The 25,411-nt window shown below is 47.9% G+C and overlaps 9 protein-coding genes across 9 annotated transcripts; 4 read left to right on the top strand and 5 right to left on the bottom strand.

Moving 5' to 3' along the window:
- Nucleotides 1-329: 329 nt before the first annotated feature.
- On the bottom strand, nt 330-4,921 carry GL218_05070 (Vacuolar protein sorting/targeting protein 10; the record flags this gene model as incomplete). Its single annotated transcript, XM_033581707.1, has 2 exons — nt 330-969; nt 1,023-4,921. 2 exons carry the CDS (start codon nt 4,919-4,921, stop codon nt 330-332), a joined length of 4,539 nt encoding a protein of 1,512 aa, XP_033435708.1.
- A 2,410-nt stretch (nt 4,922-7,331) lies between these two features.
- Nucleotides 7,332-9,055, top strand: GL218_05069 (uncharacterized protein; the record flags this gene model as incomplete). The annotated part of the gene is made up of 2 exons (XM_033581706.1): nt 7,332-7,640; nt 7,703-9,055. The coding sequence occupies 2 exons, from the start codon at nt 7,332-7,334 to the stop codon at nt 9,053-9,055; spliced, it is 1,662 nt and encodes a 553-aa protein (XP_033435251.1).
- Nucleotides 9,056-10,092: 1,037 nt separating this feature from the next.
- On the bottom strand, nt 10,093-12,223 carry GL218_05068 (General amino-acid permease GAP1; the record flags this gene model as incomplete). Its single annotated transcript, XM_033581705.1, has 4 exons — nt 10,093-11,152; nt 11,224-11,433; nt 11,505-11,712; nt 11,824-12,223. 4 exons carry the CDS (start codon nt 12,221-12,223, stop codon nt 10,093-10,095), a joined length of 1,878 nt encoding a protein of 625 aa, XP_033435252.1.
- Nucleotides 12,224-12,940: 717 nt separating this feature from the next.
- Nucleotides 12,941-15,202, bottom strand: GL218_05067 (Mannosyl-oligosaccharide 1,2-alpha-mannosidase; the record flags this gene model as incomplete). Its single annotated transcript, XM_033581704.1, has 3 exons — nt 12,941-13,114; nt 13,176-14,515; nt 14,581-15,202. The coding sequence occupies 3 exons, from the start codon at nt 15,200-15,202 to the stop codon at nt 12,941-12,943; spliced, it is 2,136 nt and encodes a 711-aa protein (XP_033435245.1).
- An 863-nt stretch (nt 15,203-16,065) lies between these two features.
- GL218_05066 (uncharacterized protein) lies at nt 16,066-16,990 on the top strand (the record flags this gene model as incomplete). The annotated part of the gene is made up of 3 exons (XM_033581703.1): nt 16,066-16,407; nt 16,492-16,719; nt 16,817-16,990. The coding sequence occupies 3 exons, from the start codon at nt 16,066-16,068 to the stop codon at nt 16,988-16,990; spliced, it is 744 nt and encodes a 247-aa protein (XP_033435246.1).
- A 114-nt stretch (nt 16,991-17,104) lies between these two features.
- GL218_05065 (U2 small nuclear ribonucleoprotein B'') lies at nt 17,105-17,856 on the bottom strand (the record flags this gene model as incomplete). Its single annotated transcript, XM_033581702.1, has 3 exons — nt 17,105-17,434; nt 17,501-17,717; nt 17,780-17,856. 3 exons carry the CDS (start codon nt 17,854-17,856, stop codon nt 17,105-17,107), a joined length of 624 nt encoding a protein of 207 aa, XP_033435979.1.
- Nucleotides 17,857-18,414: 558 nt separating this feature from the next.
- Nucleotides 18,415-19,654, top strand: GL218_05064 (Actin-related protein 2/3 complex subunit 1; the record flags this gene model as incomplete). Its single annotated transcript, XM_033581701.1, has 3 exons — nt 18,415-18,637; nt 18,722-19,549; nt 19,614-19,654. 3 exons carry the CDS (start codon nt 18,415-18,417, stop codon nt 19,652-19,654), a joined length of 1,092 nt encoding a protein of 363 aa, XP_033435244.1.
- A 330-nt stretch (nt 19,655-19,984) lies between these two features.
- Nucleotides 19,985-20,965, top strand: GL218_05063 (uncharacterized protein; the record flags this gene model as incomplete). The annotated part of the gene is made up of 1 exon (XM_033581700.1): nt 19,985-20,965. One exon carries the CDS (start codon nt 19,985-19,987, stop codon nt 20,963-20,965), a length of 981 nt encoding a protein of 326 aa, XP_033435249.1.
- Nucleotides 20,966-21,465: 500 nt separating this feature from the next.
- On the bottom strand, nt 21,466-24,744 carry GL218_05062 (uncharacterized protein; the record flags this gene model as incomplete). The annotated part of the gene is made up of 1 exon (XM_033581699.1): nt 21,466-24,744. The coding sequence occupies one exon, from the start codon at nt 24,742-24,744 to the stop codon at nt 21,466-21,468; it is 3,279 nt and encodes a 1,092-aa protein (XP_033435250.1).
- Between the last annotated feature and the right edge of the window lie 667 nt (nt 24,745-25,411).

Genomic DNA, 25,411 nt, shown 5'->3' with positions numbered 1-25,411 from the left:
CACAATACAAGCTCACACAACATATACCATCCCATTACTCCTAAACCCCGAGTAACGATGCCAAGTATAAAAAGAGAGAAATAGAGAGGAAAGGAAATCAAATCCAAAACTGTCTTTTCCATCGTGTTTGCTACAAGTACCAAGTATAGACGAAGCCGGCGATAACCTTGATAACTCGGCTTCTCTAGCTTAAACTACTACCACCACTACCAACTTCTCATCTAGATCATGACTTTCCTAAACCCTACCAGTGCGCCCCCTAGTTACAAGTACATTCCGTTTCATTCCTTGCCTACACCCAAAACGCATGAACAATAAGGTCTCGTCGCTCACGCATCGTCATCGCTATCGTCGCCGAGAAGCTCGCCTTCATCCTCGTCAACAATGGCATAGTCGCCTCTGCCTCGGGCAAAGCTGTCTCTCGTTGTATATCTTCGTTGGTTGCCTCCCCGTAGCCAGCTGTAGCGCCCGCCGCTGTCACTTCTGCTCCTAACGTTTTCTCTCACCATGCGCCATAGGCTGCCTATCAAAAGGGGCAACGCACCAATCACCGCTACCACGGCAGAAACAGCCACCACCGGGTACTTGACCAATGGCGAGTTGCTGTCGAGGCTACTCTGCTCACCGAGCCGAATCTGCCCAAATTTGCTTTGCCAGTTCTGGTAAACCCACCAGCCAACCGCCGAGGCGACCCCCATAGGAATGACTACGGCGAAGAAGATGCCGATGCCAGAAATGCCACGCGCCTTCTCGAATTCCTCCTCGTGGCCAGGGCAAGGGTGTGACCTAAGCACTTTGTCTGCCTCGAAACCGCCCTGACAGGTCGTCAAGGGGATTCGGCGGAAGCCGCTGGGTTCGTAGTATTCGAATTGGTCGGGGTTTTCTTTACAGACTTGCTCGGGGTCAAGAGGGCTAAGGCCATCGACAAGTTCGCAATGACCGTGGTTGTCCAATTCGAAGTTATAATCACTGAAGCATCATAATTAGTACTCATAAACTAGTTCGTACATATTTAAACTTACCACTCAAAGTCTGATCGAGTACATTCGCAGGTCTCTGTAATGTATAGGGGCTGAAGCTGGAAACTGTTGTAGCATTTCCTGTCCTTCTTTTTCCGTAGGTAGTAGTTCTTGTGACCGAACAGACAATGGTTCTCCTGCAAAGGATGTTCCGGCGACCATAATTCATAGTCGGACTTATCTGGGTCTTTATCTTCCTTGCATGGCTCACTCCCCAAACCTGAAAAGTCGAGATTCACGGTGAGGAGCTTGCTCCCTTGGTGACCCCAGAGGAGGAAATTCCTAGACGAACCGGACCGCAGAGTAGTGATATCCGTAATCACCATGTCATCGTCCGAGAATGTATAGTCTTCCCAGGTATCACCCCGATCGAGCGAGTAAGATACCGTCTTGGTCCGGGTATTTCTTTGCGCAAGAACCACGATGGACCCTTGGTCGCCAAAAGTCCACGTCCAACTTCCCTTTTTCACCATTTTCCAGCTTAGGCCGGCGTCCGTTGTCATGAATGTGTCTGCATCTTTAGAATCTCCAAGGACAGGGCCAACGTTGCCGATGCCAAACATGATGCCGATAGCTGACTCTGAAGAATATGTCTTTCCAGGATCCGCTCGCTCCGTGTAGCCATGAATATGGAGAGCGCACGACTCATCGCCGTTTTGACTATGGCAACTAAAATCGTTGCCATCCATGTCTTGTTTGGGAGGCGGGAGGAATCCCCACTGGGAGCCGTCGTTGTGGCTAATTCGCGTCTGAAGCCTTTTCGGCTCCGAATCGCTGTCCCTGTTTTGAACCGTATTGACTAGCACGACGCCTTCCAACCCAAGCATCTTCTCGAAGTCTACCCAATGGCCCCTATCGCAATTGACGCCCGCTACACTGAGTACATAGGATGTTCCGTTGGAATTACTCTTGAGGATCGATCCAAACTCGCGGTTTTCCTCCTCATTAGTTGCAACAAATAAGTTAACTGCGTGGGTTGAACTTTTTAGAACGGTATATGCGGGAACATCGAAATTGAACGGGAAATGGGCGGGTGCGTAATCCCGTCCGGTTAGACTACTGAGTGCGTTGAGCGTCTTGCCTGACTCCGTCCGATTCTCTGTAGCAACTACGATGAACTCGGCCATAGTTGCGAAACTGCTGACATTCTCCAAAGCGACACTCATCTTGTATCTCGGGAACTCGTCACTATATGAGAGCTGTAGAGGGTTATTGGCTTCGTTGTCCTCTCGTGTCTTTGCGAGACAAATTATTTGCGTCGAGTTGCGGAACCTATACGAGGATGAGCCTGTAAATTCGCACTTTACCACGTGCCGCTTAATTGTCGACCAGTTATCGCCGCGATCTGTAGAAAGAGAAGCTTCGAGATAGCAGTTGTCATCGTGGCATTTCTTTCCGTGCCATATGAGCCAATCCGGCTGATCCGGGTGGAACGAAAGGGGTATCTTGTCTGATTTAGTATCTGGCGGATCCCGTGGTTCGAAATAGTCAAAATTCCGTCCCCTATCAACAGTGTAATAGACCTTATTCTTTTGCGTGAAGAAAAAAGCCCTATCCTTGATATAAGGATGAGTAGCCATAGCATAGACCTCGTTACTGGGAAGCTTAGCTTTTGTCCAATTCTTGCCGTGATCGTGCGTAACAAAAATATCTGATGCCGCCGTGGTCGACAATTTATATGGTCTAGCGATTATGGTCTCACCATCCTCCTTCCTGTTCGACTCGCCCCGCTCAAGGTAGTGTTTCTCGAATCGATCAAAATCGCCCTCGAAAGGCCACTGGACATGTTCGATCTTATCGCTTCCCGGCGCACTCGGTGAGCCTTTAGCTTCCGAACACTTCCACTCCTTCTGTTTGTCTTTTTGGTCACCTCCAGGGCGCTTGCATACATTTCCGGGAATGAGACGCCAACCTGACGAGCCCGTGAATTTCTCATCTGGATCATTAGTCTTGCAAGCGCCTTCTGGCAGCGTGATAAGCCCGACAGGTTTGCATTCGTCACCATCCCGCACAAAGTTGAAATCGCACTCAAAATCGGCATCAGTACACTCGCAAGGAGTGGACTCTGGAATTGGATCCTTGAACTCTTGCTTGATGAAGCAGTTCGCGTCCTTCTTTCGTCTGTGGTACTTCTGCGTATGACCCATTACACAGCTTGGTTTGCCGTCGTCGTCCACACGTGCAAACCAGTCTTCCATGTCGCTTTCTTTGCAGGTATTTTCATGCAACCCCTCAAAGTCAATCGAGATGATATAGAAGCCGTCAGGCGATTTCCTCGACCCCTTTCGAGCGGTGAGGATGAACTTCAGGCTAGTCGAGTCTTGGGCAGTAGTCAAAGCCCAAGGTGCAACATTTAGACCGTCCGGTAGTTTGGCCGTCTCCCAATTCTTACCATGATCTAAAGAGAATTTGATCTCGTCTACATCTGCCTCCTTGCTATCTCTGACGGCAACAAGGATGGAGCCCTGGTCTCCAAATTCGTATTTATGCGGGCCTTTAGGACCTTCAATCCATGTCCTTCCAGCATCGTCCGAAATGTAGAGGTGCGAGTCCCAATAGGCATTGAGGTGGCTGCCATGGTTGCCATTGCCCATCACGAGACCTGGCGCTGGGCTTGAAAAGACAGGACCAACATTGTTTATTTCTGTAACGGAGTGTAAGTGTATCTCCTCGTCGCCCGTCTTGACGGACTCGAGGGTTCTTCCGTCGTCAAAACTAATCTTGGTCTTGACCTTCTTCTTCTCTTCTCCCCTTTCCACTTCTTCCCAATTATCTACCTGGTTGATCAAAAAGATACCTTGGATGTTAGAGACTTTCTCGAAATCGACGTAGGATTCCAAGTTGCGGTTTGTATGCTCGGCATTCCTAGTAAAATACGTTCCATTTGAGTTACTGGTCAGTAAGGTACCCATAGGGCTAGACAGCCGCCTGCTTGTTCGGACATCGATCTGTATGCTATAATTGGTACTTTCTAATACGGTGTACGACGATTCGAGGAGTGGATGATCGTGAGGGAAAACGGCACGGTGCCAATTTTCAGTATCGCCACTCACGTACAAAGCCATTTCAGCCGTATTACGCGAGGTGGTAGCTACTAGAAGATACTTTTTGACTTCGACTATGCTCACAATACCCTGGACGGGGCCACCACCGTTTAATTTTGGCTCTTCTTCCTGAACTGCCCCATCGGCTTCTTTAGCGTTGAAGTAATTGTCGGAGATTAGGAGGCGATTTTCACTCGGGGGAGAGAACATGCCACCTCTAACAATGCACAATATTCTCTGCTTATCCAAATCCTCCTTGCCAGTTGTAAAGAGGGGGGATGTTTTAGCCCACCAGCAACCTTGAGTACGTCCACGAAGGAACTCGACATTTTCAAAGCCGTCGGTAGTATACATTTGGAGATCTTCGCAAAAGCCCTGACATTCCATACCGGTGAATAAGATCTTGTCCGGATCATCGGCATGAAAACTCATCCACCGACGTGCTACGGCATCTTCGGAATTACTTAGGTATGCATCGGTAGAAAAAGTCTTCCATGTTTCGCCTCTATCATGTGTCTTCCAGTGAACGTTCCCACGAGTCAAAACATAGGCACGGTTTGGATCGTGTTCGTGCATAACCAAGGCGACGGCCTTGTCGTGTTCGATTCCTTCGGTCTTAGCCCAGGATGCGCCCCCGTCGGTCGATCGCCAAATAGTACGCCCTGAAATCTCTTGAAACAGAATAACATTGGAGTTCTTGAAATAATGTAAGTTGTCGGGAAAATCTTCGAATGGGGTAGCGACGATGGTCGGACCGTTCTCGGCGTAGGCAGTTGAGGCCGACCATAAAAGTGTCGTTAGAAGAAAAACTGCCGACCATATCGAGGCAACAGCCCCCGAAGCTCCCCTAGCCCTCATGGTTGCGTTGTTTGAGGCGTCACGCAGAGGTCATGACAAGCTATCCACCTCTGCGCGAGGAATGGTCTTGAGAGGATCGATGAGGGCGAACGCTAAAGTGCTCAGATGAAGCAATCTTGGGGCTAGCTCGATGCTATGTAAGGTTAGGTAGATAGGCGACGGAGCTCTAGGGTATGGGATGATGGTGCGTTAAAGGGATTTATCGATTATTTTGATAGAAAGAAAATAGTAGATTTGTGTTGTTAGCAGCGACGTCAGATAGTGATCACTGCGTTAGGTGTCATCAATCGTTAGTATGTAGATGTACAAGAAGATAATTAGGTACTTAGTTGAGTCTCAGCTTTTCTAAATGCGCCGCGCGGACATTTCAGGGATCCACGTCGCAGCTACCTTTCCTAAGTAGGTACGATAAATGGTACACAAATCCTTATTTGCACGTACTGAAAAGCCGCTAGGATTGGCCCTCAAGATGCCAAGTGGTGCAACTAGAGTCCACTAAGATAAGCCAATCATTGATAGAGCTATTCTTATTGCTTTTCTCAGCCCTTGTGGCAAAGCACCACATACCTCTCTGTAGCTGTGGCTTAGTTAGAGACAAGGTTTTAGGTGTTATCTTAGGTAGGTAGTTACATCCACATTTCCCGTAGGTGTTAAAAGTTGATGAATATTTTTTACTTCAATATTATAAGAACCATATTTATCTTAACTCTATACTATACTATTATATGTGACTATGGAATAGTGTCATATACTTTGAGTAGTTATCTGACTAGTATATACTTAAGTTAGTAGTTGTGGACCAAAATGACCACCAGTTTTTTAAAGACTTTTAAACATTTCATTATTTCTAACGAAGAACTTCTTACTAATGCGATAGATACGTTCCTGAATAGAGCTAAGACTTATTAGTTTTTGAGACTTGCAAAGTTCACTTGTTCTGGACAGGTAGGTAAACAATCTCTAAAGAACCTCGCTATTACATAACATTGATAGGATAAGATAAGCTAGTTAGGCGTAATTGCAAATAAGATAAATAAAACAAAGACGTCATTGAGGGGTTATAGATCCTACTTGATAGTAGAGCATGCTTGCATATATTCCTAAGTTACTACGTCGTAGATTAGAACCCTTTGTTTATTCGTGTATACTTAAGTAAGTAGTATTATATCTATGCTTGTATAATCTACGGTGTTCAGACCGTGGGGACAAGTGCCCCTCTATTCCTTTGAAACAAGCAAAATCTGAAACATAGCTTTCCAGGAATGCATAGGCGTATTTTTCATGTTACCCACATATGTGCATACGCGCATGCTAGATACGGCACTAATTCCCGGAGTGCGTACCTAGCTAATGTATGGAACCGCTTTTTGGGACAAGTTTGCATCCGAAAAGAAAAGAATAATGTCCTACATATGTAAGTAATAAGACAGGCCCAAGAGATAGACCCAAAAACTTGCCCAAGTCGGGGTTAAGGCTACGGTGGGGGCTTTATTTGATAAACTCCTTCACCCCTCGCCCCACTAAAATAATTTTCCGGGGCGTGAATCGTCAACTACAATACAACATAGTCTTCTCAGCCATACTCGAGAACTAAAAATATCACGTATATGTTACGCGTAGTAGTTGAAGTAGCAATAGTCTTTTATCTATTGAGACTGACATATACTTGAGAGCTTATTTTATATTATATATGTAAACGTTTACGTAAGTATTACATTGCATATCAATGTCATAAGCTTGGGATCTTCCTATGTGAGCAATCATGGTTGATAAGGTAATGAAACATTATGTACATCAGAGCCTAGGCAACGGCCATTGGACCTTGGCAGTAAGTAAACAAGATCGGTTGAAATAGCATTAAACTCTAGGTTTGTATTACCCATTTAGTACATGCTACAGGGGCGGATAGAATGGGCAGGGACGGACTAAACGTGCCAGACAGGGTTGGTCGATGTAAACAGAAAGCAATGCGACAAGCGTCTCATGCTCCTTCCATTTAATTATCTCTTACACTTTTCGGTACAGTAGGGAAGGGAAGTACCTAAATAAGCACAAACACGCTTCACAGGTTCCTGCCGCAACCGCATTTCTTTATTTCCTCCCCGGTCTAACCGTTTACCGTTTACCGTCTACTGCCTGCCTTCTGCCTTAGTGACGCGCGACACACTCTTTACTATTCTTACCCCTTCACAACTATTTTTCTTCCTTCTCCTTTTCTACACATCTTCTTCTTCTTCTTCATCCCATATCCATCCCATCTCCATAATCGTCTTATAGTAAAGTACTATAGACTGTGGCCTTAAACACTTTAACGGCTTTACCCTATAATCAACACGCATCATACAAGAACGCTCAAGTCAAAATATCCAAACGTACCTATACGCGTCAGCTAAGCCAAACATAAATCACCATGGCGTTGGCGGCTGTCTACAAGCAGTTCCTTGCTGCGCCGAACTCATCCCAACTCACGGACGATGCTTCCCTCCACTACATAACCACTACTTCTAGTTACAGAGGTTCAGCCGAAATACTCAAGCACCTTAACACTACCACCAGGCTTCTCAAGAAGAAAAAGGCGGAATTCCTTACTGTCATAGAAGGTCAAAATTCCATTGCCGTCGAGATTGATACTGTACTTGAGTTTCTCACCAGTGGTGGACCCTACCTACCCGGTCTCGATGACAACTTCCTAGCTGATCGTACTGTTTATATTCCCATTGTAGGTCACCCTATATTGTTCAAACTACTCTTTCATCAAGACTTAACTAATACGCAACTTAGATGCACATTGTCACGTTTGATAATAATGGCAAGATTCTACAGGTCCGCCAGTCCTGGGATCAAGGCTCCCTACTCAAGCAGCTCGATGTTATCGGCAAGTCAGGTCGCAATTGGCCAATTCGCGACAGCAAGGAACAGATCAAGTTGATCGAAACTTGTGTCAAATCCTCGAGTAATGGCGCTTCTAGCCAAGACCCTATTGACCTTGCCGTCCGCGGTCGTGGCAACTCGAACAATGCCTTACGCGATCCCCACGCTTCTCTTGCCTTGTTCGCTCCTCGCGATGAGTCCGATGATAGCATTGCCGCTGTTATCTCCCCTAGGGGTGGAGCTCGGCCGCGACAACGCGATATTATGGAGATCTTAGGTGACGAGCCAGTCGAAGGTCCTGATCGCGATCGATCAGAATCGCCAAGCAAAGCGGTTGCCCCTAAAGCTGGCGGTGAGAAGAAGTTCCAGCCAAGCCGCCTATTTGCGGATGAAGAAACTTTAGAAGAGAGCGACCCGATCGAAGACGTTGCTTCTCCTAATCGTTTCTACCGCCCCAACCCCCAGAAGTACAGTCACTTTGACTTCGACGATGGCTCTAACGAACCCGAGCAGGCTCCGCTACCAAACGAAACAACCCCTGTAAAGACCAAACATACCAGTCAATGGTCTTTTGATGACTTCGTTACCCCACACAAAATAAAGCCGTCTAAGATCTTGCAGGAGAAGAATGCTCGTCATTGGGGAAATGAGGATGATGAAGTGTTGGATAGTCCAGAGCGCAAGCCTGTACTCCCTAAACCTCGTCGTGACGCCGAACCCCATTTCGAATTCATAGATGATGGCGTTCCTAGTGGTGCGCCTCGTGCTACACGTCCCCGCGGCTCAACGCATAACAATGGGCTTGGCTTGTACAAGAACAATTTGTACAACGAGGACGGAAATGGGACACCTCCTGCTAGTGGGCCTCAACCCCTGGGAGCCATTACGAACTTAAAGGACCGCGGTCGAGATTTCGAATCTCACTGGGACATGACGGACAAATCGCCAGCCCAAAAGCCACAGTCCAAGCCCGCGGTGGGAGAAGACCGTAAAAAAGCCGTCAAGATGATGGATGCTAACTGGTCGAACTATGACCAATCTCCTGTACCAAAGGAAAAAGAAAACAAACCTATTAGTATGGCTAAAGGTCCTGGACCTGACGGCGAGCGAGGGATCCACATCGGTGGTGACGGAATGGGCGGCGGTAGAGGCTCCAACCGCAACTGGCTATTCGGTGACGATGATGATGATCAGAGTGCTACGCCAGCACCCAGGAGAAAGGCCCAGCCTGCAACCGCTACGACTTTCAATTGGGATTTCTAGATCATCTTGCATAATTCCCGACGTCGGAAGAGAAACTAAACCAAATGATAATTAATGCAAACATTACCAACTATTATGTATGAAAACGCCTAAATGCCGCTCATGAATTACGAGAAGAATGCAAGAGGAAGCAAGTCTTTTGTGTCTGCGAGGCAAGAGTTATAGGATATTCTCTGGACAGGTGATTGGTCTTTGAGGTTTGGTTGAGTATAGGTTCTTGTGAATCAGCCATATTACAATACCGCGTTAGATCACTATTGCAGCAATAACAACAATCGATGGAGTTGATACCATGGCTAGAATTATTCGAGCAACTTACTTTGCTGCTGTTCTCCTAGCTTCGGCTATACAATTGCCTTTGCTGTGTACATTCTGTCGGCTCGCATGTAATTAATTTCCTTGATTCCTATTAATTATTATCAGTGTACAATGAATCCAGAGGGATATATTATCCTTATAATTTCACGTGAAGTGTGACATGTATATCAAGTCGGTAATTAGTCTAGTATGACAGTAAGTGGTATTAGATCCTAAAATTAAGGAATGTAACTCGACAGTAACTATAACTAAAATATAAACACTATTGTATAAATCACAAGTAATTGGACCTCTCGATGGTTCACAGGTACAATATGAGACTAATGGTACTCTACTTCAAGGTTTTTTGCTCGTACATCCAACTAATGCTACCTATCTATGTAACAGATCTAGACGCAGTCCTTAATATTCCATCGAAGCCTTTCGTTGGCCGGAAGAACACCAACAGAGCCTTGATATCAAAACCCGCAACACATAAACAAATTAAATCAGAACGCCCTGGACCCGTAGCGCTACCCATTCCAATATAGTAATACAAGAGGCCTGAAACCCCCTATTCGACGACCCGAACCTCTCTCCCTTAGATCGCCGTTAGTAAGACGCCACATTCTAGCCTCGTAGTGGTCTATAAAGCTAACAGACTAACAACCCAGAAAAGAAAAAGCAAAAAAAAAAAAAAAAAAGGCAGCGCAGCATAAATCATAACAACCCTCCCTCTACTAACACAAAAACTTATACATCCTCTTCCACTTCGGCCACACCTTCCTCTCCTCCGCCTCTTGCGCAAGCAGAATCGGGAGATTAAAATCTCTCCGTCCCGTATCTATATCCATATCAGCGACCTTAATAAACGAGGTGTGCGCCCAGTACCTATGGGCGACGTAAAACACAACCACCACCGGGAACGCCATATACTGCAGAAAGAAGTTCTGCGCGAGCTCGCTAGGCGAGAGCTCTTCCCAGCCGACGGGACGAGCGCCGACCCAAAACTGGGCGATGAGGACTAGGATGTTGAAGAAAAGACCGAGGTAGGATCCGAACACGCCGCATTGTGACTTAAAGGCCAGCTCGCGCAGACTATGGCCTTTTAGGGCCCAGGCGCGGCGGAACCGGATGTGCGCTAGGCAGATGGAGGCCCAGGTAAAGATGGAAGAGAGGCCCGATATAGCGACGAGCCAGTCGAGCACGACGCTTTGTTCGTTAAGATCCGCGAGGTAAGCTAGGAAACCCATCGAAGATGATATTATGATGGAAACCAAAGGCCGTCCGCGACGGTCGACATATGACAAGATTCTCGGTGCTTGCCTCTGATCTGCCAGTGCGGCGAGAGTTCGCGAAGAGCCAAACACGGAAGAGTTTCCGACGGATAAGACGGCGATTAGGATGACAACGTTCATTACCGAAGGTAGGACCTCAATGCCTGCATTTTCGATGGCGATGACGAAAGGCGACGCGGCCGCGACCGCCGATCCGGGAATGAGAAGACGTGGATCATTGTAGGGCACGAGTAACCCGATGAGAAATAGAGCTACGATATAAAATATAGTAATTCGCCAGAACACCTGCTTGATAGCAGTAGGCAAGGACTTGCGCGGATTTGCCGTTTCGGCTGCGGCCAACCCGACTAGTTCTGTCCCGGCGAAGGCAAATGCTGCTGTGACGAAAACGCTGCAGAGGCCTTTGAAGCCATTGTGAAATGCGCCTGGATCTCGCCAATATAAAACCCCTATATACCCACCTCCTGGGACACCGCCAATATTCAGGACGATTCCTAGTAAGCTTGAACCGGCAAGAAACGTCAATAAACGAACAGGATTGTTGGGTAGAGTAGTGGTAGAAGAGAATCTCACATGAAGCCAATCACAGCAATAACCTTGATAATGGCGAAGACAAATTCGGCCTCTCCGTAGCCTTTGACCCCAAACAGGTTGATCGCAACAACCGCGATTAGAAATATTGTCACGAAAATTGCTTTATTTAGATCCGGATTCCAATACGTTATAGTTATCGACGCGGCGATGATCTCGAGGGGTAGCGCGACCAGCCATTGCAGGGCGTAACTAAAAGAGCGTGTAAGTCACATTCACCTCATATGACCATTATAGCTAGAAAGAAAGGAGGAAAAACATACTTCCAACCCATAGCAAACCCCCACGACGGGTCTAAAAAGCGCGTTGAGTACGCAGAGAAAGATCCAGCAACAGGGAACGAGACGGCCAGCTCGCCAAGCGCCTGCACGGTACAGTATAACATGCATCCGATGAACAGGTACGCAAGCAACAGCGACGCCGGGCCCCCAACCTCAAGTGCGCGACCCGAAGCGACGAATAACCCGGTCCCTGCGCCATTGAAACACCGTTAGCTAAACCTCCCATTCTCCCGCGTTCATCCATTCATTCACACAAGCACACGTAACCAAGATAGATAGATGGATGGGAGCGAGTACCCACCAATAGACCCCCCAATCGCAATCATCTGCAAATGTCTGCCCTTCAGCTTCCGCGCAAGATGCGACTGCGCAGTCTGCAAATTTGCCGCCCTAACATCATACCTATGACCCCCCGACGACCCCGACGACGAGCCCCTCCCCCCCTCCCCCCCTCCAAGCATCGGCGCCCGCAACTGCGCCGCCTCCACCGCATGTATCGCGTCGAGCGGGTCTTCCGGCGTAACGCGCTGATTCGGGTCTCGACGGAACCCGTCGACAATGCGATCGAAGAACCGGGTGCGCGACGACGACGCCACTTCCTCGTACAGCGGCTCGCGCATCGTGTAGCTGCTCCCAGGCGCCAGCGAGTCCTCCTTGATCGGGAAGATGCTCATCTCGATGTCCCTGTTCGACGGCGGCATGGTGGGTGGTGGTTCATCGCGCGCGGGGCGATTCGAAGCTGGGATTAGGCGGGTTAATTTGGTAAGTACCTAGCCGTGCGCGCAATTTAGTAAGTTCGCGGTGGTAGTTTCTTGTCGACGATGCGACAAACAAGTGTTGTGGATTTACATATATGAGGTTTCTATCATTAATGTTAGGTATCTTCGTAAAAGTCGACGTGGGGTCTTGACGGATGTTGGTTCAGGGTAGCTTATCAGCCACGCGAGCTAAATAGAAATGCACCTTCCTTTTGCTCCTACGAGTTACATAATGGCATCTACATCCCTGCTTGTATACGCTTAAATAGTGGATATTTGTAGATAACGTGCATGGGATGAACTTCAAATCCAAGATCTGGCCCAGATCCATCTTACGAGTTTAGGTACCTATCCAAGATATTTACTTACACTGTATGTGTACCACGGCATCAAGCCATAGAGTGAGTGCAGTGGGGGCAACCTTGGCGTTCAAATTCGAGTTGGTGAGGTAAATTACTTATAAACATCAAGTCGTTACTGTATCGCCTCAAATATCACAAACAGGACTAAACGCAACAATATGTTTTAGTTTATACATGTTCAGAATGCCATATATACTATGCGGCAACCATCGAGAAAAACAACCCTCCCGAGCTCTGCATTACGCCAATGATGCTCCCCGAAGTAGGTGGAGATGATATATGCTAATTATTTCTGAACTCATTGGATAATCTTTCCTTCCGCGTCTCTTGGTTTCCGCTTCCATCCCGTCGAGAATAGATGGCCCATGTCGAATCGAGGGAAAAGGTGTGCCTCGGTATTGATGACAATCTTATCCAACGGAAGAAGATCGTTGGGAGAGAAGAGAAGATAAAAGTACTTCAAAGTCTCGGCCTATAAGGTAAAGAATAAGTTAGAAAATGCATCCAATAGTGTAGAGGTATGGGGAACATACCAGCCAAAAACTTTCCATATTGTCTCGCGTTATTGGAGGAATCTTGTTCGCATTTGAAAGACTCGAAAACCCTCCGCCATCCGCTACAGCAGTGTGGTTCATAAACGACTTGAACATCTCCCAGCCCCATTCTCGGTACTTGATATCACCTGTGATTCTCCACATGTAAAAGAGGCTTTCTACAGTCTCCGGCCGCTGGAGATTATGAGTGTCCATAGAGTGAACCGAGTAATCTTTTCGCCACTGCGCTTCGGGGTCCGGATCAAATTCAGCTGGTGGGTGGTGAGGAGCAGATTCGGGCGCAGGTGGGTCGGCGATGTTAAAGTATGTGATTTCAGCCGCAAGACCGGTGGCCATCCACTTATACATGCCCCAGCATGTCTGCATCAGCTCCTTCGCGAGCTGCATGTCGGCCTCGTTCTGTTTTGTCCACGTTGGCTTTTTCCTAGCCTCCGCTTCTGTCAAACCGCCCGTGACAGCAAGGGCAATCGTGCCCGGCATGAAGCAGACCAAGTGATCCATCTTAGGAGACAAGGCGCCCTTCAGACCATCTGGCCGCTCTCCAATGATGGTGAATCCAGACGGCTCTGTGTAGGTGACGAGGTGCTTGCGGACTCCCCGTAGTGTCTCATCCCACATTTCTAGATAAACGGGTTCCTGCTTATTAGTTTGTAAATACTGCTTGATAAGATACTCATAATACGAGTCTCCTCGGCTTCCTAACCGTATGTTTTGACCTCTGAAAGTACCATCCGTAGCATAAATGTAGATGGGCACTAAGCCATCTTCGACCCCGTTATTATCAACAACTTCCATTACTTTCTCGGCTTTATCCCAAAAATATTTCTCGCCGGTCAACTTGGCAAGATACTTAAACTCGAGCTGCAAGGTAGTCGCCTCAGCAGTAGACGATGCGCCACCCTCATCGTGAGCTGGTATACCTTCGTATTTCCCGATATTCACGCTGGCATAGGGAACACCAGACGGAGAATCGAAAGCAGATATAAGTCGGTCTGCGAGATCCTTTGCCTTCTCGAGGTACAGATCCTCTCCAGGTGCTCCAGGGTCATCGTCTGATAGCGGTGCCAGCTCGGGGAGCTCATTAGAGAGATAATGAGCAGAGAGAAGGCCGCCTAACATACGAATTGTCGTCTCGAAGGTGCTAACATCTTGATCTTGGTCATATGATAGGGTATTTGAAATCCACTCCCTCGCGTGAGTGACACGGGAAGTGAGATTCATCAGAATCATGGTGTCTAGAGCATCCACGATGATCCACCCCATTCCTCCCTTAGCCATCTGGTCACCTTTCTTGGATATCGGGTGAAACTCATCATAACCTTGAGGTAGGTTAGCAAAAACTAGGCATGAAGTCGTAACCATTGATTCGAATTAAATATCTTACCCCAGGCATATCGTTCGTAAGCGTCCCAGCTTAGGGTGAAAGCTTCAACGACGCGTTCTCTCCGCCCCAACCAATCGGCAGACCTCCCCGATCCGGAGTTAGTAGTAAGCCAGGCCCATATGGGAGTTGAAGCGGCGACGGTATCACGGTGACTGCCGAATACACCGAAATAATACAATATCAGGATCACCAGGAGCACAAGACCAATTATCCGTTTTCTCCGCCAGAGAGGTCTGGCTCGGTAGGAGGGCGGGTACGCATACGGTTTGTCCTTGTACATGGGGAGAGAGTTTCGATCGTCGAAGAGGCTTCCAACCTTATCTTGCACGCCCCCAAGTATTCCAGTGTTTTTGGGATTTGAACCCTTTCTACCTCTTGCGACTGCTGTGTTGCCCCAGACGTGATCCTCCACTATCCTCTGCGGGTTGCTAAACGAGGGAACATTTTTAGGGACGGAAAATGACATGTCAATATCGTCGACGGCTTTCTTGCTTTTCTCGAGAGCATTAATACTGGCCTCGACGGCGCGTTCGGTGAAGTTGACGGCAGCACGTGGCACGGTGGTCTTAAGGATGGATAGAGCGTTCTTTCGATGGATACCGAAGGGGTCGCGTACATTCATGAGGCAAGGTATAGCGACGACAAAGGATACGCATTAGTAGGCGGGTTGTCGAGGAAAAGCGACTCGTATTGATGGACTAGGAGTAATCGTATAGGCGGTAAAATAAGAAGCACGCCTAGCCCAAGAAACTTAATTGGATAAGAACAATGACAAGATCATTTCTATTCTATCATTACTCTTCTTCTCTCTGTGCCGAATTTTGGAAATTCGCCTAATAAAGGCATAGGCACGTAGGAAGAAATTCCCCGTTAGCTTTGATTCTAAGAAAAGAAAAGGTGAGTTGCTGCTACTGACTTATAAAATATATGGTCGGAAGGAGGTACCTATTAAGGACAGCTAACTAGTTAGTTTTACAGTACAACGTCAATTGCCGTTCGCCTGGTCCTGCCGTCTATCCAATTAGCAGCCAATAGGAGTTTCAGCATATATGCAGCTAGCCCCTCCACAATCGTCGCCCCACAATCGTCGACATCAGTGCATGCGCGATAGAGAGAAGTACCTGCCTCACATTGGGTTACATGTATGTAGGTTAGGTACCTAGAAGCCCGAATTATATTGGGTAAGTACATGCAAGCCTGATATACTATCTAGGTACATTTACTCATATGTATTTCGAAGCTTCAAAGTTCACATGTTCATATAAATTAAGCGATTACTTCTTAATGCTTAGGTTGTTAGGAAGGCGCTATCAATTCATATTAAAGACTCGTCATTGTTCGGAATTGGCAAGAACTACTTAAATCTCAAAAATCAAAAGTACCTAATATATACCTCTTAGATATCTCGGCTCCGTCTTCAAGTCTTTGTTCTAAGCCAGTCGACTACTACCACAGTAGCAACCACAACCGTTTGGACGACGCACAATGGATCCTTCCAATTGTCACCGTTCGAGCTACAAGTGCTACCCGTATCTTACCAAGGCGGAGTTTTCTGAAGTATGCCACTATCTGGACAGGAGATATCGTCGTGCTACACTAGGACCCTTGCGCAAAGAATGGCGTCTTCATGTTCACACGGCGTTGGAGTTGTCCTTTGAGCCTGGTTCAGGGCGTACTACCTTTCTACAAGTCACACGACCTCTGGACAACAGAACGGCTGCTGACGATGAGCTCGCCGCTAAGATGGGTGGCGTCTCATTGGGCGAGGATCAAGATATGCAACTGGATGCCGACGAAATGATGGTCAAGATGGAAGATTCGGACAAGGTCAGACATATTATGACTAACCCCCCCCCCCCCCCCCCCCCCCCCCCCCCAATAGCGCGGTATAGATGAATAACACGTTTGTAGGAAGTCGTTTCTAAACGACCATCCCGGGCACACTTCCAAGCAGGTCACGTCATTTATGAGATTCATTTCCACCCGACTTATAGCTCACCCTGTCTCTGGTTCACTCTACATGGTCTGCCAGCTGGGGAATCACCGCTCAATATCGAAACGGTCTTCCGTCACTTGGTCCCTGAACAGTTCAAAGATTCTCTCCGAACAGTTGGTCCTATAGGCGCCATCTCAATCGACGTAGGTGAATTTTTGTTCTGCCTAATAAGTCAATTATTTGTTTCTCATATTGGGTATTTTATTATCTCTACCTTGGGACTAACCATGACGTCTACAGCACCACCCTATTACCGGACTCCCTTCGTTCTTCGTTCACCCATGTGCCATCGGAGACGCCATGGCTGGGTTTGACTGCGCAAAGCAAGACTATCTCATGGTATGGCTTGGTCTGGTGGGAGGGTGTGTTGGACTTTGGGTCCCTCAACAGATGGCTGCTGTCAATGCTGGCTAAGGCTCTAGGTGCCCATATAATAAGGGAATGAGCCATACCCTGACAACCGATGAAATTGAGAGGGAGGCTTTATCCTGAATGCATTCTTTCAGCAAGTTTGGTACTAGCAAGTCTTCATTCATCATCGCTATCTTCCTCCATCGCCACATCTTCGTCGCTATCTTCTTCCTCCTCTTCGTCGCGAGTTCGTTTTTGCCCGCGAGCATCAGGGCCGTCTGCATCCGCCATCGCATGGTCGGAGCTCTGCGGAGGCTTCGTAGGAAGACCATGAGGGGTGGAGGCTGCCGCAGGTGTGCTGGTGGTAGTAGTGCCAGGTGCCGGAGCATTGAAGATGTTCTGCTGGGCTTCCGTCATCTCGATATTGGCGGCGGCAGATCCCGGAAGCTTATATGTACCGTCTAGTTTCGCGATGATATCTGATTTGGACTTCGCATACTCGATCCGCTATAGGCACGCGTTAGTTAGACAGACTCGGCGCAAATAAGTTCAAGAATATGAAAATTTACATACAAGTTCCAGTCCTAAGAATTTGAAACCTTGTAAGGACCTTAATGCTTGAGTCGCTGCCTGCACATCGCGAAAGACGACGTGAGACTGGCCACGCATTTTTATGGTCTTTAGAGTCACAATGTCAAGCACAGGGCCGTAGGTCGAGAATAGCATGTAGAGTGCCGTTTTTAGGTCTGTCTTGTTGATCTTATTCGAAGGTAGATTTGTAACGTAGAGCCTGGAAACAGGGTTAGACAGAGGCTTACAAAATAAGTTAATCGCATAATCTCGAAAACTTACGTCTGGTTTGGTGGAATTGGAGCTGTCTTGCCGCCAGTTTTCGGTGGTTGACCGCGTGTAGCGACGGTGGTGGCCATTGTGAAGATACAAGTATATCGGATTCAATTAATTATTGTCTAACGTATTGAATCGCCAATCCCAATTTTATCTACACTCTGTACTGGTCGTGAGAAATCTTAAAGTTCCTATAATACAGCTTAAAGGTTGCTTGACGATCTCGACGGTCGTGTTTAATTATTGTAGAAGACAAGCCACGCAGAACGGCTGAAGGAGCCTCACAATACCGATATGGACGTTCCATTAGGTTAGGTACATTTAATCTGCCACACTTGGCGGGATGGATGCTGTGGCTTGAGCTCAATTTTTACCTGGTGACGCACGTCAGCGGAGCCCCTGCTGCACCCCACCTGCTGCTTGCCCTGCCACCTCGCATCTTTAGCTGCTTGTTAAGAACTAACTTACACCTCCTTTCTTATTCCTAAATCTTCAAGACAGCTACCTAAAACTACCTAGGTACCTAATCTACCTCGACGTGGTAGTAGAGAGCTATACTCCTATCACTAGTAGGCACAGAACTAAAAACAAAAGACACCCACATTGAAGGAAAAAGAAAGAAAAAGAGATACCTTATCAAGATGGCCGCCCCGGAGGTTCACCATCTCTTCCATCGACCTATTGCTGACCATTCCTTCTCGGCCGACCGTCAGACATTGGCCGTCGCTAAGGACTCTACTATCGAGTTATACGGCAAGGTTGGAGGTGCCTTTAAGTTAAAAGATGAGCTAAAAGGCCACGATAAAACTATCACCAGTGTCGATATTGCTCCAGGCAGCGGCCGAATTGTCACGTGTTCCCAAGGTCTATCTACCTCATTTACAATTTACAATTTACATATTATCTAAAACCTATTTATGTATGAGCCTATTCTAACATGCTCGATAGATCGTAATGCCCTAGTCTGGGAACCCTCTCCTACTGGTTACAAGCCAACTCTAGTACTTCTTAGAATTGCTCGAGCGGCTACCTTCGTTCGCTGGTCCCCCTCCGAGACCAAGTTCGCTGTTGGCTCCGGTGACAGGGTCATCGCTATTTGCTACTTCGAAGAGGAGAACGACTGGTGGGTTTCTAAGCACTTGAAGAAGCCCATTCGAAGTACCATCACTAGTGTCAACTGGCATCCTAACTCGGTGCTGCTCGCTGCCGGCTCTACCGATGCCCACGCGAGAGTCTTCTCGAGCTTCATCAAGGGTGTCGATGCTCGTCCCGAGCCTAGTGTCTGGGGTGAACGTTTACCGTTCAACACCGTCTGCGGCGAATTCTTGAATAACTCTGCCGGTTGGATTCACTCTGTCGCCTTCTCTCCGAGTGGTGACGCACTCGCATTCGCTGCTCATGACAGTAGCATTACTGTCGTCTACCCTACCGCTCCTGAGCAACCTCCGCGAGCTGTCATTAGCGTCAACACCCAGCTCCTACCTTTTATGAGTCTAATTTGGAACGGCGAGAGCGAGATCATCGCAGCCGGATACGATTGCGAGGCGTTTAGATTCAGAGGTGACGCATCTGGATGGCAGCTGAGTGGCACTTTGGAATCTAAGGGAGGTCCTGGTTTGGGAGATGCGCGAGAAGAGTCCGCCTTGAATATGTTCAAGCAGATGGACTTGAAAGGCAAGGCCAAAGACGACACTCAGCTAAAGACCGTTCACCAGAACACCATCTCGACAGTCCGTGTATACGAGTCCGATGGCGGAGCCGTCACCAAATTCAGCAGTAAGTCTTTCTCCTCGCACCGAAGCCTCAGGTTGTTCTATGGATATGCTAACGGGATACAAAGCAAGCGGTGTTGACGGTAGAATTGTCATCTGGCACACGTAGACTCATAGATAATAAACACCCGCATCAAATTGATGTGTCTTAAATATATCGCCTTTGTCCACACCGCCTCATGTTTCTCCCTAGTTCTGTTCTTGCAGTTACTCGAAAGTCCCTTAGAATGGCCCTTAGTTGTATAAGCCTCTAGAAGCCTACGGTTCTCCCGACCGCAGCTATTATTGCCGTGCTATTAATACCAGTAGAGCTCCATGCGTTCTGATTTACTAGTTCTACATATTAACCATGTTAAATTCAACGACATCACCAAGTGACTTTATTTATCGCAGGGCTCAAGGCTCACCCGTTGCTTCACCTACCCAAGAGAATCTGGCCATGGAACCAAGCCCACGTACAAAAGCGACCGGCACCAAGTCCCTACCAGTCACCACTACCGAGTGGGAAGTCGTTGATCCCCAATTCTTGCCGTTGTCACCTGGGGAGTGCCCATGTTTCACCCCTCGCCCAGATCTCCGGTATTTGAAGAGAGAAAATGACAATAACCGTCCTCCACTGGAGCAAATAGGAGAGCCGAATAACTGCGCTCCTCTGGCGTATCCTCTGGAGTCAGCACCGCGTATTTTCAAGCCCGAGCCAGATACATACTTGCCCCAGGTTGCAGACCAGCACCCATGGCTATCTACGCCTCCCGCACCCGCCCCATTGCGTACAGATGGACGGGCTCTCTCCATAGCCACGTCCAACCGCACCGTAAGTATACCTAGCAGCAGCACGGGACCCATCATGAATACCTACGCGACGGCGCGCACCGTCCACGATATATGCTTGCAAGCAACGAGGACGTATCTCGACACGCATATCGCGAACCGGCGTGCTCGGGCTGCCAGTCAGGGTTGGTCTATGGCTTGTAATGGCAGTAGTAGTAGGGGCAGCAGCAACGGTACCAGTACGAATAACAGTAGCAACACCACCGATAGTAGCAACAATAACAGCAACAATAACAACATTTGTACTCACAACTTTACCTTCAACTCCAACGCCATTCCACCTTCAACCCCGTCCCTCCTACTCAACACAAGCAGCATTTGCAGCATGCTCTGGACCGGGTCGCAACGAGACCGTTTACACGTACTCAACGTTGAGCGGCTCGCGATCGAATCTATGGGGCGGTTAATGCACTGGGCGGAAACCGTAGCCCTTAGCAGCGAGGACGAGTGGCGGGTAGCCGACGAGCAGGCTTTGTGGCAGGCACTCGACGCGGGGAGGAATCTGTGCAGTTGGTTGGGAGTCCCGGATGCGATGCACGCGATGGAAGCGCTTGAGGGAGAAGTGATGGAGGAGTATGGGGGCCCGTGAAAGGGGATAGGGAGATGGGGGAGATGGTGGAGATTATAGCGTCATTCCTAAACGGAAGCAAAATAAAGCAATGGCAAGTAAAAACGGCAGGTAGGAGTGTCATGTAGGTGATGATACGAAATCCTATAGCTGTACTAAAAATCAGCACTAGATAAACCAGCCGGTAATGGGTATTTCACGTCGTAGCAAGATAATTGCTATATTTTACTGTGGTAAGACAGTCTTCAAGATCAACGAGGTCACCATGAAGAACAACAATCACAACAGATCACGACGGACTAGATTTGGTAGTAAATCGGTACTCATATATGATCGTCGTAAAAGATTTATATTTTTAAGTCTTCTAGTAGAATAGGCCGCACTCTAAATTCAAGTTTATTCGTCTTGAAATCCCCGTCTTGTAATTTGCATACTGGCCCACTGGTGGGTAGGAAGAGTTCCATTTCATAAGTACTAAATATTAGATTTAACTATGCTTAATTATCCTTTGTAAACTGTGGTTACTGATATCGGGGTTGTCGCGCAATGTTGGAGTTCGGTGGGCCTGACGGATATCTCGGGTCGTAGTCATCATAGCTGGTGGCATTATCTCTCGAGAATGCTTCGTAGGTTCTCTTGGTTATGCTACCTTCCGCCCTGAAGTTAGCCTCGTATGTAGGTTGTCGCAGAGGTGGCTCAGTCCTCAAGTCAGATTCGTATCTCAATCGGTTCCTGGAGTCTTCATTTCCGTAAGACCTGTATCGCGCTGCAGCATCATTATAAGGGGTAGGCCCATCCTGAGATATAGCGTAGGTAGATTCTCGCTCAAATCTAATAGGTCTCTTGACTACGTACTCGCCGTGGGAATCCCGGACCCTGACAATCTCATAGGCTGTAGCATATTCGGTGGCGGGTTGATGTGCTCGATCATCATCAGTGTATACATGATGATATTCCTGGCGTGGAGGTCGGCGAAATAACGCGTCATCTGGAGGCGCTGTAGTACGCACAGACCCGTGGATTGGGTCAATAGCATGAGGGTCAACGTCATTTTCCTGGTACTGATCAAGGCGGGGTCTTGATTCGCGCCGAACATATCCAGGGGGTTCCAAGGTAGTTCGATCGTAAGAATGTCCTTGATCAGGATAGGTACGTTGCCCAGAACCGAAATGTTGTTTGTAAGGTAATTGCCTCTCACGATAAAGATCGCCGTCATGCCGTAGTCCATAGTCGAAACGTCCATTTAATTCTTGCTGTTGATCGAGTTGAGACTCCAGACCAGCCATAAGATCATCTTCGTCGCGTTCCTGGGCAATTATGGGTTGTTGAGGTCTTGCAGCTTGTGCTGTATATATCGATGGTTCAATACTTTGAGCCGGTGGAGCATAATGACTTATCGGACTTCCTATTTCCGATTTTTCATTTAGAGTATTAGACTCTCCATTTTGATTCGAAGGCTTGTTCTTAGAAGCAACCAGTGCAGCCTCCCTGCGGTCTGCAGCCCACATTGCTCGAATTTCCTCTTCTTGCCGACGTTCTTCTTCCGTGATTAGGTCTCCCTCACTGGGTTCTTGTGATTTGACCCTAGACGATGTATCTAATGCGCCGCTCTTACGGTTCCTAGAACTCTGACTGGAAGTGTTTCGACGATCTTTGGTGGAAGCTCTCTTTTGCTTCTTTGTCCTTGCTGCATTAGTCCCCTGCCATGCTTCTGAGGAGGACCGTCCCGAGTCACTATGCTGTAATTTCTGGTGCGCCGTTAAAGAGGGGCTGTCTATAACCGTTAGCTGGTTATAATCTAGTTTCTGACCTAGTGTAGCGGGTCGTAGGGGTTCTTGTTGTATGCTGGAGTTGGTTTCATCATGCCTAATTGTAGGATAGAGTGATGTCGAGTCACTACTAGTCGGTTGCTGACTGGCAAAAGCTCCAGCTCCAATGTCTGCTCGGGTATCAACAGCAGATACAGCTTGTGGGTAGCTGTGAGGATACTGCGCTGGCGGAAAAGCACTATATATCAATGAAGATTTCTGGCCATCTATATTCGTCAAGTACTGAAGACTAGATAGCGCAGAGATATCTGGCATATGCACCATATTGATAGTCCAATCAAGGAAAGGGACGCCTGTCATTCGCGGTTGATCCACGTGCCTTTGTTGAAAATGGGTTACCAGCTGTGGTAGGGAAAATGCCTTGAGATCCTGTTCAGTCGGCGCTTCATTACTCAGACCAAGGTGGCATGCTTTGCACATTAAGCCGTTAACATTGCGCACCGGACGCATCTCCTTATTGTTTGAGAGTCCGTCGATGAACATGGACAGTGGGGGGGTCTCATAAAACTTGGACCGAAACTTTTGCACCACATGCCAGATAACAACATGAACCCTGATATTTCCCGGGAGCTCTTTTAAACCAGCTGTGGAGGTCCAGAGCTCGCGTGAATTTCGAGCTAAATATTCAAGCTCGGCATGATATTTGCTAGCAAGGAAATTCCCATGGGGACTTTGAGAGCTTATCTGGGAATTATTTTGAGGTGTATAGTAGGTGTGGTTAGGATAGGGAGTTGTAGCAGGGGGATAGGTCGTCGGCGATTCAGTTTGCATCCCAGGAGAAAAGAGCGGGTGTAAACCATGGTAAGGGGCTTCATGTGGTCCATAGGATGGCGCATGGTGGGGATAAGGAGAACCGTATTCATGTGGTCCTTGGATATAGGGGTTTCCATACCCGTATGGAGCCGGCTGTTGCATCGTCGGTCCATATGCTGTATGTCCGTAGCTTGGAGGCACAGTATTGTATGGAGATAGCTGGAAGGGCGATGGGTTTGAGCCGGTTGAATAAGGGCCTGTATTGCGACGGTAGGAATGGGCATTGCCCTGAGGCTGCAAGATTCCGTATGTCGACGTAGGTGGTGCAGGTTTAATGATGTGAGGGTCGGGTTTAAAGGGCGGGATCTCTGGCCACTCAGTCCGCCAGTGGACCACAACGCTACCTTGACTAAGAGCATTCGTATGCTTGGCGGCATAGTGTTGAATAACGCCTTCGAATCCAAAGGCCTTGAAGCTAATTTCGCAACCATTACAGAAGAAGAGATCCTTCCGATATGACTCAGTGTGAGGTTTTATCTTTACATCGAATAACCACTTCATATTCTCAAGGGTGAGCTTTTGCGTAAAAGGCCCTTCCAGCGGGTCTTCAAGCGGCTCTCTGCCGGCAGCTCGTGCCGCGGCCGACTCCTTTTCGATTTCCGCGTAGAATCTTTTACGGACATGTAGAAGAACCTCGGCGGCGAATTGCGGGCTATTATCTGTATCAACCTTTTGACCGTCATTCCAACTATCGCGGATGATCTCATCAGCAAATGCGGATAACTGCGCGCGTAGCGGCTCCTGAACATCATCCCAAGCCTTATCGATGAGCTGCTTATTCATTATTGCGTTTCCTTCAGCCTGGTTATGTTCTTCGGGGATCGCTGAGATGAGACCGGTCTGAGTAGGAGTAAGCCCTTGTTCACGTCGCTCACGCTGTTCCGCGGCAATTCTCTGTGCAAGCAAGCGTGGCTTGAGTAAATCCCATGCGTGGTCATCAAGAGGCGATATGATTTGGATAGCTGCTTGGAAGGCTGGAATATGTTCTAATACATTTGACGGCAGAGGTGGGTCGAGTTCCATCGCCCGTCGCTCAATTTCTGTTCGACGAGCAGCTTTAAGCTCTAACGCCTCCTCCCGGGTCCGGGTACGAGATCCATTAGATTGAACATTAATTGGTAGCGAAGGAATGCCGGCCCCGAGTTCATCTTTTATCATGTTAGTCACAACGGGGGAGACCGAACTGGGATAACTTACGTGGAGAAGTAACTTCGGGTGTACGCGCCGATTGAGGCGCTATTATAACAGAGGCAACATGACCTGAATCAGACGTATGTTGTCTGGTTATACTACTTGAACTCAAAAGACGGTTGGAAGCTAACGAAGAATCTGCTGAGACTTGTCCCTTATTATTTGAAATTGCCATACTCAAAACACTATCCGGATTCGTCGGGGTTTGCATCAGAGCTACTCCGCCAGTTGAAGCCCATTTTTCCCATCGCATAGAATCATTAAGTAGTTCCTTTCCTCGAACCTCTAAGCCTTTTAGCCACTCTTCAGCCGTTGCACCGCCCATTGATTTGGCGGAACGAAACTCTTGTTTTAGCTTGTCTACGTGTTCGGAGAGGTATATCTTAGTGACTTGCATATCTGGTTGGAATACTCCTTTCTGAAGCGCATCAGGTGAAATTATGTGCTTCTCGTTGGTGATAAAAGTGAACGGTAACGCCGACGTCAGTAGGGAAGGCGTCGAAGAAAGTAGCAAATCAATCTCCTTGTGACATAATAAGATAATATCCTCGTAGCTTAGGAGTATGTACATACCTTCATTGTTTTTTCTACAAGGCAAGATTCGCAGCTCCGAAGTGCAAACGGCCAAATTGGT

The sequence above is a fragment of the Daldinia childiae genome (assembly GCF_008694065.1).
Source record: "Daldinia childiae strain JS-1345 chromosome Unknown Scaffold4, whole genome shotgun sequence".
Classification (NCBI taxonomy): domain Eukaryota; kingdom Fungi; phylum Ascomycota; class Sordariomycetes; order Xylariales; family Hypoxylaceae; genus Daldinia; species Daldinia childiae.
The sequence above is the reverse complement of the archived record's forward strand: the minus strand, read 5'-3'. Positions and strand labels throughout refer to the sequence as shown.